Source organism: Magallana gigas, chromosome 10 (assembly GCF_963853765.1).
Source record: "Magallana gigas chromosome 10, xbMagGiga1.1, whole genome shotgun sequence".
NCBI lineage: Eukaryota > Metazoa > Mollusca > Bivalvia > Ostreida > Ostreidae > Magallana > Magallana gigas.
Genome location: NC_088862.1, coordinates 11,424,224 through 11,438,429, shown reverse-complemented (window position 1 = coordinate 11,438,429; position 14,206 = coordinate 11,424,224). Strand labels below are relative to the sequence as shown.

General features: G+C 32.2%; 1 protein-coding gene across 6 annotated transcripts in view; it reads right to left on the bottom strand.

Annotated features, from left to right (window-relative positions):
• The window catches only part of LOC105325762 (uncharacterized), a 64,955-nt gene that overhangs the window by 21,955 nt on the left and 28,794 nt on the right, over positions 1 to 14,206 (bottom strand). For all 6 annotated transcript variants that reach the window (XM_066074154.1, XM_066074153.1, XM_066074155.1 and 3 more), the window contains 3 exons: positions 11,598 to 11,690; positions 9,787 to 9,965; positions 8,983 to 9,121 (listed from right to left, as the gene is read on the bottom strand). In XM_066074154.1, the coding sequence (XP_065930226.1) occupies positions 8,983 to 9,121; positions 9,787 to 9,965; positions 11,598 to 11,690 (411 nt within the window). The remainder of the gene's footprint in view (positions 1 to 8,982; positions 9,122 to 9,786; positions 9,966 to 11,597; positions 11,691 to 14,206) is intronic.

Below are 14,206 nucleotides of genomic sequence, written 5' to 3'. Positions count from 1 at the left end.
ATAATTTCTCGTCAGTGGGATGTTTATCAAACTGGTTAAACGTCATTTCAATTAAACTTTTTCTAAATGGATGAAATAAAATCCATGTCGTTTATATTCCAAATTGGGCTTCTAAATTAACATATTACTTGTTCTATAGATTTTAAATTTATTTTATCGAGTTAATGCACTTCATTTACTAGAATACCAACAAAGCCACATGTTTACTCATCTGCTGTATAAACTATTCTCTCAGATTGATTCGAATTATTGTTCAACATAATCTTGAGTAGCATTATTGCTTTTGTTAAAAAAAAATAAATATGGTAGGGAATTCAATATCGCATATTCACTTGTAGTTTCTTTTCTTGATTGGTGCTTCTTCTGTCTTATCCTCATGTTAGTAGATTTTCTTTTAGGCGCAGTAATGAACTTGGTGACAAACTTGGTGCAAATCTATCGTTCTCGTGGTTCAATGGAATTATGAAATCGTATTAGACTGCATACAAAGTACTGAAGCCATAATCCATGAAAAATCATAAAAATGATCGCCTTTTTAAAATTGAGATAACACATTTATAATTTTGCTCATTTAATAAATATATATTGGACGAAAAGAATGTCTCCAAAAGATACCTTTAAGTTATCAACATCACTGTTTCGGTAAAAGAACCAAATATATATTAATGCATATTTGAAAATATCAATATTCAACATTTTTATATTAGAGAAATTGGCATAGTGGTAAGTAGTGTTGTTGCTAACAACAACGATAAACCTATATAATATATCTAATAAAAATTATTCGTAGAAGTCATGCGAAGTCTTCAAATACGTTTACATTTCATAATACTATATTTTTTGGTAAAACAGGGAGCAATACGCTACTTAACTTTTGCTAGGCTCTGCCGATACCAAGGTAACAAAGACTATAGTGAAATGAAACTATTTTGAGCTTATCTTATAAGAATAAGTAAATAATTACAGGTTATGCAAATATGTTAATCAAATCAAAAGATGTTTAAAAGGACTTTTGAAGATTTGTACCATGGTAACTACAAGTAGCATCTGCGATGTCTGCGCCGCATCCTGGACATTTCGTGGCAGGACAAGGTGCCTAACACCGAAGTCCTGTCTCGGGCGAACCTTCCAAGCATGTTCACTATGCTTCGACAACGCAGGTTACGCTGGCTCGGGCATGTGCGTCGAATGGATGACGGACGTATTCCCAAGGACATCTTGTATAGGGAATTGAGATCTGGAAAACGAAGACTGGGCGCCCACAACTTCGATTCAAGGATGTCGTAAAAATAGACATGAAGGCCCTTGATATCGACGTGCGATCTTGGGAAGACCTAGCAGCAGATCGACCCAGATGGAGGTCCACACTACTTAGACAGATCAAGTCAGGGGAAGAAAAGCTTGTGCACGCAGCAGAAAAAACAAACGTGCACAACGAAAGCAGCGCCTAAACCCCGAAAGATCAGAAACCAATCACAGATGTGAATTTTGCGGAAAAGAATGTCTCTCCGGTATGGGACTTTTCAGCCACAAACGTTGCTGTCAGAGAAAGACAAAATAGGATACAATATCCAATCGTCGTCTGCGACCGATGGAGGCCTACTAACTACATGTACACATCAATTTTTAAGCAATATTTCAATTTTATATTTTTCAAACTTTAATGGCCTATCATTAAAAAAATAAATGAACTACAATAGAGACAAGAAATTAGGAGAACAATTGACTTTTTAACAAATCTGATTTCTGCAAATGGTATTGTACTTTAATTTCTGTATGGGTAGGATAAAATATATTCTAAACGCATATATATTATCGTTTGAAACTAACGTAAAATGAATTGACTGATTCTATAAAGTTCTCAAAAAAAAGAAGTTGTTTATATTATTTGAAGAAACAGATATTTCCATAGCTAAAACATTAATGGGTTGCATTTTTCAATCAATAACAAAGCATAATACACAAATGCAAATTTGAAAGAAAACCTTTCTTCTTAAGGTGTAATTACAGTACCGATCAGACCCAACCTAACAGAAAGTAAACCCCAACTAAACCCTGGGATTACTTTCTGGGTTTACTCTGGGTTTACTCTGGTGGACCCAGAGTAAACCCAGAGTAAACCCAAAGTAAACCCAGAGTGGACACAGAGAATAAACCCCAATCAGAAGTATACCTCTGAAAGCAGACGCTACATGTGTATTCGGAATATACAAAGGCTAGGATTTACAGGTAGTAGGATGGTAAGATAGATTACTAGTCTGCTTCACACTTCAGTGCATACAGTTGACCTCAAAAGCAATTTCAAAGTAAACCCAAAGTAAACCCTGAGTAAACCCAAAGTAAATCCCGAGTGGACCCAAATTTTCAAAAAGTAAACCCAGAGTAAACCCAAAGTAAACACAAAAAGTAAACTCGGGGTTTAGTTGGGGTTTACTCTGGTGTTAGATTGGGTCTGATCGGTACTGTACTTGCAAATACAAAAAATAACGCCTGTAGAATGTAAGTAATTTATTTGTAATGAAGGTATCAAACATATTCCTTTTTTAAACAAATAGTAGTGACCAAAACTATATATGATATAAGAAAAACTCTGCTCGAAAAAAACACCAAACTGGTATCCTGTTATTTGGTAGTACATGCAGGACCAATATTTCTTTGAAAATTCAATAATTACAATCCGTTTACGTATACTCAAATATATTCATCATTTTAACCCTGTTATAAAAATGTGTCATGGAAAACGCAGTGTTAATAATACCAAAGTTGTAGCAGTTTTGATGATATTATTTAAGAAATAAGGTCTCAATTTTGGAATAAATATACGGGAGGTCACGTGATCAAACCCCAAAATGACAATAAACATCATCTTAAATGATTAGGATATATATATATATATATATATATATATATATATATATATATATATATATATATATATATATATATATATATATATATATATATATATATATATATATATATATATATATATAAATATATATATATATGAAAAACAAATGAATGAAGTTTTTTTAGTACAAAATATGTAGATACTTTATTTTTCCCATTCCTAAATTATGTGTTGTTATTAAACGTACATGTAAGTCGGTTAGTTTGACCCAGTTTTGACTTTGCCATTTCTTCCGTTGTGAAATCTGAAGGTGCAGATATTTTCTTGATGTGACTCTGTCTATATCAGTATATTGTCTTTATTTTATACTTCTACTTACATGTAGAAAGGTTCAAGTCATGTATTCACAAGACAGAGGAGATGTTTGGTGTATTTTGTTTGCGGGAATATAAATATCAGGGCTCTAAGAGGGGGGACATTCTAATAGGGGCTTTAATTTTATGATAAACACAATGAAAGGTTGTATTTTAAACAATCATTTTGGCTGATATAGGAAGGATGAAGGAAACTGCCAAAATATCTCGAATCTTTTCCCTTTTTTGACAAAAACGTATAAAGAATACTTACAGTCTTCTCTCCAAAAACGAAAAATAGAATGTTCTTAACCTTTTTTTATGAAATGATATAACATTGAACATTATATACATGTGTAATTAGTATCGGGAGAATTTTTATAGGATTCCAAATAAAATGTCATGAAATTGATTTTTTCTCCATATCAATCTTTTCTAATCATTAAGTACTGAAAAATATAAATCTAATAAATTATGGCGTCATCATGTATAATGTGCTTAAAAGACTCTTTGAAAACATTTTCTAGATATTTACCTCAATAGCCTGATCATAAATACTGCACTGTTAGCTATTGTGAAAAATGCATTGATGTGTATGCATCCATTGTTGGGATTAACGAGTCCCTGGCCTTCCACATTGAACTTGAAGGTCACGTAGTTCCACAACGGTCAACCATTGAACAATTTTTTTCTGTAATTGTCGTCTGAACTAGCCCGGAGATATTTCTATAAAGCTCCGTCCCGACAGATAAACAATATAAGTATAGGCCTCACAGAAACAGATTATTTTTGGGCAAGCAGGAATTTTTTAACCTCTAAGGATTTATTCTTTGAATTTGGGGGTTTCATGAGATTTTAAAAAGTAAGATGATCTGTGACATATTTTTAAATGGCCCGTTATAAATTAATTTCTTCCTGAATAAAAATCATGTTTTAGTCATCTCTTTGTTCAAAGATCTTAAAGGTTATGAAGCTGAGTCAAGTTTTGCTTTGTGAAAATAATGAACAAAATTCAACAGTAACTGTTTTTTTTAAACAGATCGCATATAGAGTTTATTTTCATATTTCTGTGTAACAGATGTCTAGTTGGTAGATAGTTATTGAATATAGGGATAACGTATCAGCGTTCTTTTGTTTATAAAATAATAAATAATAATAAAATGCAAGAGCTGCGAATAAAAATTACAAGGTTATTAAGGGGAAGGGAGGTCAATATCATATTTTATTAATATTAATAAAGTGGTTTAATTATCACACGTAGTCATGTTGTTTTGAAAATAAATTATATGATTAAGCTTTAATGCATGTATGAAGTTAGAGAAATCGTAATGCCTGGATGCGGAATGATGTTGAACTCTTTTGTATTAAATTCCCCCATAATCAATTTTTTTGGCCGTCACACTATCTATTCAGGTTTGGTTTACATATACAATGTACATACACAGCATTCTGAATAAAAAGCTGGTACATGTATATGCCTTTCTGTTACTCAAGTAATCGACTGAACAAAATTGATTATGTTTAGGTTCACGCGTCAATCTAAAGAATAAATACATGTATGCATAAATATATGATTTTTTTAAAAAAATAAATGACAGATATTTCTTATTTATCATTTAAAGTTGAAAATGACCCGAGTGAATTTTTATTCAAAGTCAAGTTCTTCGCTAACTAAATAAGTATGTTATAATTGTAATCTGGATATTTAAAATACATTATTTAAAGTCCAAATCACCATGTCGAAATAACTACATCTTCTATGATCCTTGATATCTGTTGACGATTTCCACAATTATGCGGAGATTCCGCTGACACTAACCTCAGCGTTTAGATTTCAACGAACAGGCTCCATTTGACGTTTTTTTTTTTGTAAGTGGAAAGTCAAAGGTAATAAAACGATCTCAAATCGATATTGTTTCAAACTCTCCAGAACTTATCATTTAGAACGGATATCATGATTTGCTAATACTGATGATACATGTATGTTGATAAAACAAACGGGAATACATGGTGTGACGTTATAGATTAAAGTTCAATGGCAGCTTCCATAGGGTTGGGAATTTCAAGTTAAGCGATCAATTTTCTTGATTTGTTCATTATTCCAAGGTTTCTAATAAAATAAATACGATTTACGACTTTAGCAGACAATAAGCAAATAAGATGTAGAAATAAGAATGGCTCAGTAATGATCTCATGACCATGATCTCCGTGGCTATACAAGTCAAAATAAGGGAATTTTAAAATAGCAAAGTTTTACCAAATTGTCTTGTACAATTTATGGTATGATTTTCAGAAGACAATTGCATGTGCTCTTAAAGTATTGTAACTAGAGGTAGGATGATACTAAAAAGCAAACTTTTGGGTATGGGTTAGGACAAATCTACAGCAATGTACTATAGAGCAACATTTATTACTGACCTCTTCAGGATTTAATTGCATTTTTGCCGTGGTTGTTTAGAGTAACAAGTCATCAAAATGTGGGCTTACTTTATTAAATTGTAAAGCAAATTGCGTGTGCATTTAAGTTATAGACTTGTTTTTAAGACAAGTATATTTGGTTTTAAATTATCAGTTATTTTTGCTTTTACGTTAATAACCCCAATCGACCCTATGAAGAGTAAGACAATAAACAGTAATGTAATATTACTCTTATAATGCCCATTTAGACTAGCTCCATAGGTAATGCCATAAGTAGTTATATACTATCACCATACCATAGACCATATTAAAATCATTAAGTTTTAGTTCAAGCATAGATCTTGGCTTACATTGTTAACAACAATGGACAAAAAAAACGTAGAAGTATAATAGAATTTATTAGAATGTGTAAAAAGATGCGCAGTGATATATACAGTCTGTTTTCTGAAAATCAGATGGTTTGAAAGTTTAAACGTATCAAAATAGATTTTTAAAACATAATAAAAACATTAGGAAACATAAGCATAGTAAAACAATCTAAAAGTTTCACACAAAGTTTCAACAGATTACTGCAGAAAAGATATTCCCTGCAATAATGTTTTCAGCTAATTTTAGAAACTGATTTTTTCTGAATCTAAAAAATCTGTTAAATTTTGATATCACAAACCATTTTCTTAATCTTATTAAAATTCACATATTTTGATCAACACTATTTTTTTTAAAATGGTATCTTAAGGTATCCCACTCCTCAATCTTCTTGTATCAAGAATTTCTTGAGAAGTATTCTATTGAAATCTGTAGACAAAACACACTTAAATAATACAAAGATAATGGGAGGTCAGTGTTCATCCCTCTGAGTTATGGTCAAATAAATTTGACCTTTTTGCACCTAAAATGCGATTTCAGCCTGATTAGGATTTGTTTCAGAATTTTCGATTAAGCAAACTCTTTTTTTAAAATGTTGCTTTTAATTATGTACAATGGTCACACTGAATAGAGGGATTACGAAAAAAAATTGCATGAAGCTGCATAAATGTTTGTATGACCTTTTTGCACTTAAAATAGACAATTTTTATAATAGTTACAATTTGATTTGAAATAAAAACATTTTGAATATCAAGAATTTTAGAAGATTAATCCAGTTTGCCTACATATGTATTCAGTATCATTTTGACATAATAAAACATGGGGGTCAGTGATTTCAAATTTTAGATACATGGCTTCAAAGGTAAAATTATTGCAAAATTTGGCTTCAAAAAATTCAGACATTTTCTATATATTTGCATGATTTTATGCTAAACGTCTATCACTCTCTCAAAATTTAGTTTAGTACAAGTCATAGAGGACCTATAGAACATGTCACAAAGCTATCAAATGTTAAAAATGAGAATAATGAATAAAGTATTATAAAAAGAAAAGTATATTGAAAATTCATAAAATTGCTTTTTTCTGTCATTTTCGACTTAAAAACCTTCCGCACGAGAAAATAGTTCCCCCCAAAACTTGTTCGTTTCTTGAATTCAAATGGATTTTCTTTACGAATGTTGTGTAATTATGAAATGATGATCTTTTTGTGAGGTTTAAATTAATAAAATCATATTCATTTAAAATATAATGAACATCTGCGCAATGAAATCAAAACATGAGGAGTGATATACCTTAAATAAATCAGGTTGGGTTTTGGATCTGACACGAAACTCTGCTACATAGTCAACTAAAATGCAACTTTATGCTTTACACGGTGAAACAAAAAAGGTCTTTAATTGCAACTTTACTATTTGTTTTCTTTGTTTTTGTTGCCTAGTCACTGTATTTGTAACAAAAAACCAACGAGAACATAGAATATATTAATGCAAGAGATGTCTGCAGGGCCGCTCCCGAGTTACTGTATTCTGGAAAACAAATAACAAAATTACAACAAAATAACAATTATCGAACTACAGTTAAGATATTGAAAGCCGAAGTTTACATGCAATGCTATTTTAATTTCAACTGTCCCAATTTTTTGTTTTGTAGTGGAATAAATTGGCTTTGAATAAAGAGTGGTATGAATTAAGACACACATCATAGTTTAACCATGAATGAAGCTTGATTGAGAAGGAAAAGCAAAACACTCGTAGCAAAATTGCAATTTATACTTCCTTCAATTATCAGCTTTTATCAAAAGACTGTCATTTTTTATTTAAAGAAAGTTGTGGATTGAAAAACAAACATCGTCTGTCTTTTCTTTTCTTTTCAGCTTATTAGTAATACAGCATCCTAATTATATTTTTCGTACATATCTCTCTTCGTCCCCTTCTACATCTGACAAATTCTACTCTCCATAAAACTTCTATAAAAATGTTCTGCTAGTTCGTTGGAAGAAAAAATGAAATATTTAGCCATAATTCATTCCTTTCTAGAAAGACTATTAGTAACAAATACCAAAATGTCTTTCTTAAATTTTGTGATTTATTAAGATTGTAATAAAAAATTCTATGAACAATTTTTGATTTTTTCTTCTTCAAAGAATGTTACAATGTAAAGCTCCTATTTTGCATTCAGAACTTGGTGTGGCTTCAAAAATGACGTGAAAATTGTTCGATGCTCCTTTGTCGTCCACATCTCTCTCTCTCTCTCTCTCTCTCTCTCTCTCTCTCTCTCTCTCTCTCATTATCATCACATGATGAATCTCTGCCGTTCAGTCAATTCAAAGTACACTAAGGTAGAAGGTGAACAAGTGTCATATGCCATTTAGTGACCTTTCCAGACCTTTCAGTTAACATTCTATTTATTGAATGGCAGCGGTTCATCTTCGGTATGTAACATATAATATGATGTTCCATATTATTCAATGTATATGGCCTTAAAAACACTTAGTAGCAAGGGACAGTTTCGAATAAAGTACCCGTCAATATTTTTGTAAAATTGTGAGTTGCGGTACTTGAAGGCTTATAAGTGTTGCTAAAATCCATGAAATGATTTTTAATGATTATCATTAGTTAGACGGGTGTCTGTTGTTAAAATTGATATGCAATATGTAGGCCCCTTATGTTAGGTACATGAAAATCAGAAGTAAAATGCGATTTGCATACATTTGATATTTTGCTCTCTCTCTCTCTCTCTCTCTCTCTCTCTCTCTCTCTCTCTCTCTCTCTCTCTCTCTCTCTCTCTCTGTTTTATCTATGCATTACACTTTGAATATATATCACCTTCACAAGTCAAGGGTTTCGCGATCCAATCAGCGTTCTATAAAACCTTGACTTGCGATGATGAATATGCATGGAAAAGGCTGTGTGTGCACACAAGATACAAAACATGAACGAAAATCAAGCCATCAAGCTATATTTCTCTAATTCTAAAAAGACCAACTAATCTTACTAGCTTCCGGAATTATAAGCTGGAACTCTTTTGTGTGGGACAGTGTGTCATTGTAAATGACACTGAACGGTGTCTTAAAATACTCCGCCGTCACCTGCAGAATCTCCAACGTCGTTTTTATCTTAGAAATAGTTACTTCCTGCCCAAAAGAATAAGTTGCGAGTAGACCGCAAGATCTAATACTCCAATATAAACAAAATGTTCAAAATTATACCTTACACATACATACTGTAGAGCTGAATTTTTTGTTTTGTATTAGCTAATAAAACCAATCAGCAAGGAGTAAAACATCGTTGCAAATGATTCACATTTGAAAAGCACATTTTAATCGATAAATATAAATTTATACAAAATAAAGAAATCACTGAAAATAGTATCGATTTTCGTTTTATGAAAACTAATTGTAATCCATAATCCTATTATTAAGTTTATATGCAATGTACATTGTATATTTATCCGAGGTATTTATGTAAATCATAAGGATTAATTGTTTTATTTTTTCAGGTGGACTTGTATCCCTGGGGCGGTAAGGCTTTAAGAAACGAAAGAGTCAGGGCCTATAGGAAACATCATTTTCGGGATCAATTCGTAAAGCCACAGTGAAAATAATACACTCCAGGTTTTTTTTTTTACAATATATTAAAGAAGTAACAACAGCTGTTTTATCAACGTTCAAAATATTCAATATTTTTTAAAAGAAGTAAAATTTCATATTTCAAACATTCAGATAATATTCTTGTAATATTTGAATTAATTTTTTTTTACCTGAATGTTTGATATCTTAATTGCCAGAGTTTGGCTTACCGTACAAGCTATATTGATATTGAAATAGCTGCCGGGCATATAATCTTCACCAGTGTCTCCTCGCTTCCACAAGATGTTGTTGCAAGAAATACCCTCAATATCGTACACTTCACATGTAATTTTGTGTCGTTTGTTGTTAACAGCAGCAGATGTATTGGTACACCTGAATTTAGGATCTCCTGTAAAGAAAACAGAATTAGTCAATAGTTTTGTTTTCTTTAAACTGAGTATAGTTTCAGTAACTTATATTGTATGTACATATGTAGGACTATTCCTTTCGTAATAAAGTTTGTATTTATCAATTTTCAATGAAACCCAAATTTCAGTTTCAGTTATCACACAACTCTGTCAATTCTTCTTATTCCAAATATTAAACTAAATGTCTGAAAAACACATATATAATATTTTCAAAAGCGCTGTATCTTTAAGCTCTCTCCTTCTTTTACTCTGGAACAAGTAAACGACAATAGATGCAAATTTTGCTCGTTGTTTCTTACAGCAGTTGCATTAATTAGTTTTTATTTACATCAACTAAATATGTTTCCTTTTTTTCTTAGGGATGGAGTTCTAACCAGTTTAACGATCATTCAAAACCTTCAGCACACCGCTGCAATTGTGTTCAGAATGTTTTCTCTATCGTTGTTAAGTGTGTAATTAATCCAAAGGTGCTCGAATGAAAGTTAACGAGACGAGACTTCCCCAAGATTTGTTCAATTCCTGTAAAATTTCGAGCGGAAGTATATGTGTTCGGATAATATTCTCAAAATACGTAAATACTGGTCGTTCTTCATATCATATCCTACTTTAATTTATGTTTAAACATGAACGTATATTAGGATATTGTCTTTATTCATCATCTAGCGGTTATTTAAACTAAATGATGATTTTCAGAACAGAGTTATTATTTGTGTTCAACCATTCTACTCGTAATTGAAAATAAAACAATCATAGCCATGTTTGATGCTTTTGGTCTGCATTAAAATTCTTTTTTTTTTAATTTCTTTAAAAAAAGAAGAATGCGTGTCTGTTTTGAATTAAAATTGAGTATATCGAGCCAATTCAAGAAACATTTTGCATAAAATAATACAGTCTGTTTCACTACTGATGCTATTAATTGATCAGGCGCAGATTTAAAATTAATCCTGGGGGTCGCTACTAAGCATGTTAATTGTAGCGAGAGCAGAAAAAAAACTATATTTTCTATTGTCACATTAATTTCTAGAACTCACTTTATCCACCAATTAATGAAGATAATGTTTAAAATCAATAAACGTCTAGATTTTATATTTTACTACAAGTACCTAGATTACTGCAAAACTGAAAAGGTAAAATAAAACCACGTGGTTTAAATTTAAAGGACAATAACATTTGCAGGGGTGAGCAACCCCCCCCCCAAAAAAAATCCTGGGCTGAACAAAAAAATCATGATGAGGCAGTCTCAAATATCCGTATACATTGTAAGAATACTTGGCTATTTCTTTTATTTAAAGTACCAATGTACATTGACAAGAATTCATTTACTTTTACATGTACCTACTTTTTATGATCTATTCAATAATTTGTTAAAGAAAAAATGTAAATATAAACAATAAAATGTTTTATTTGATTATTAAAATCAATAAAGAAAGCACACATTGCAGAACATTTTTTTCTAATAATTCGCTACCTTTAAATCACAAAAGAAAACATTTAATTGTTAATTTCAAATAACACTGTATTCACTGAAAAAAATTGTCTATTGCTTAAAATTATTGACATATTCCTACAGTTTGATAAATACCGATATAACATAATTTAAAAGAGTTACTTACTTTGTCTGACCACTACTCGATAGGTTAGTTGCATTTCTGAGTTGGGTAGTCCTTCAACTTCTGCAGTACACGTTACATTAATTTGGCTGTTGCCTGCACAAAACAACATTCAAATTTCTATCTCAATTTAATATATACTCACTTATTACAAGTATCCAAGCAACACACGGATGTTTATTTAATGCAAAATAAGTAACAATTGTCGTAATGAGCATTTTCATAACATCTTTTAATTATTCCAATTATTGTTAAAGTAACAGTATTATGCTGGTAATAAAAAGTATATATTTACATTCTACTGTGTTTTTCTATTAAATTCTGTGATCTTTAAATGCCTCTAAATGCAACAAGTAGTCAAAGGTCAAATTGACGAGTTTTATTATGACGTCACAAACGTTGAACGCTTTAAACTGCAACGTCACAAGCGAAAATCAAAGTTCACGCTTGTGGCTGTTACTGTGGCTCTTCCATTAATATTAACTTACCCTTAGGATAAGATAGGAATTTTAAGATATCAATCACATTTGCAGACAAGGCAAGAAGTTAAAAAATGTAAATATAAGCATTAAATCATGATTTTTTGAAGTATACACTCTCATAACTGCAGCGGTGTGTGCATACAAATTGAGTAACCGCTGCAGTTATGAGAGTGTATACTTCAATAAATCATGATTTAATGCTTATATTTACATTTTTTAACTTCTTGCCTTGTCTGCAAATGATTCAATGTTATAATATATTACATGATATTGTAACGAACCGAGGGTACGTGTAAACGCTTAAACTTAATTATGGGCCGCTGTTTAATTATTATCTTGCGTCAAGGTTCAAAAAGAATTAACTTTGGTCACAGTTTATAGAAATCGTTGGTTCACTTATTATATTCAACTTGCCGAAACTAAATTAAATACTCCGTATAAAGTTTTACCATTTATTGCAACGAACGAATGGTTCCATATAAAAACACGTATAATTATTACTATTATACAGTACGATTGGTACAACGTTATTATCTCCTTTAAGTATAGCGACGAACCAATCCAGGACGCCCTTATACAAAAGCTATATTACTTTACCGTAATAGCTAAAAGACTTGGGAATGTCAATACATACCACTGTCAAGCGAGTTGCTCTTCACCGTCAACTGGACTTTGCTTTCAAAACACCGTCTTTTTATGCCCTAACTTGTTATGTTTATGCTGAGACGTTGACAACGTCAACGTCATAAGCGTCAACTAACTTGGCGCATTTTATCTCATAATAATTATATGATAACGTTGTACCGACATAAAATACATGACATTTAACATTTTTACATTATAATACAAAATTACCATTCATAAAGTTAAATAACATCAATTATTATCGTTCATTTCGATTGTCATTATTTTGTTATAAAGAGTTTAAATAGTTTTAAACATCGGGCTCAAAGTCCGTAATATACCGCAGGCATGGCGGTTAGTCCGAACGAAAGTAAACAAGTCTGTATTCCAATGGAATAAAAGGATTTATATAACAATGTAAATAAAACAAGTAAGTCACAACAACACACAAATATTTAACACAAATGATGATATAGTCTCAACCCAGGAATCGTAACATTACCCCCCTCTTAAATGAAACGTCCTCGTTTCTACTTGGTTCACTCAATCAGCAAGTTGCAAATGGACAGAACACTGAGTTTGCGCATCATGTTTCACAGATGAAGATGAGTTGATGGTCTCCTCCGTCTGGGTTGCTGTACATTTAGTTGTCGTCGATGTACGATACCAGAAGGAACGCAATTGGTAGGTGGTCCCATCAGGTAGGATGGCTGTTTCCTCCTTCCTGATGTGATCCAGGGTTGGGGGAAAAATGATACTGCTCTGGTCCCCGTACGAATGGATCTCTCCCTAACCTTGATAAGTTCTTCAGCACAATGTTCTTTTCTGTAACTGGATGGAGCACCCAAGAAGAAAAATCTTGGGTCCAGATGGAGGTGGTCATAGGTATTTGTTCCTTCCTGTTCCTTATCCATAGGTTGCAGATCTCTCCATTCTTCATTGGTCTCGTTCATCCCATCCATAGAGCTGATGATAGTTGCTGGTGGGTCAATCTCCCGCATTTCTTGATCCTGAATATGGTTTGGCTGTGGCGACTGAGCTAGAGGAGAAAGCAGAGGTGAGGTGTTCTTGAATAATGATATGCAGGACCTCGGTGACGGGGCGGTAGGTAGCTCAACCAGTTGGATTGCAGGCCGCTCATCCTGAAATGGTGTCCCTGGCATATCTCTCTCAACTTGCGGATGAATTCTATGGTTTCTTGTCGGTCCACCATTGACTGGGTGATATTTGCACTTTGCTTCATGAGCCAGTAATTGGCTCTTTCTTGATCTGGACATGGCCAAAACACATCCATACTGGGAGTATTTGCATAATACTGGTTGACTGTCATGCTTATCTCTGATGTGTCTGCTAGGTTGGCGCCATGTAGGGTACATCCTGAAGCAGGTTTTACAAGACAACATCATTGGTACTGAAATAAAATAAAGTTATTGTCACTTCACAATCATCACTATTTTTCTTCATTGGTTATATTATAAAATGTTATCAGAAACAAAGGTCACTGGA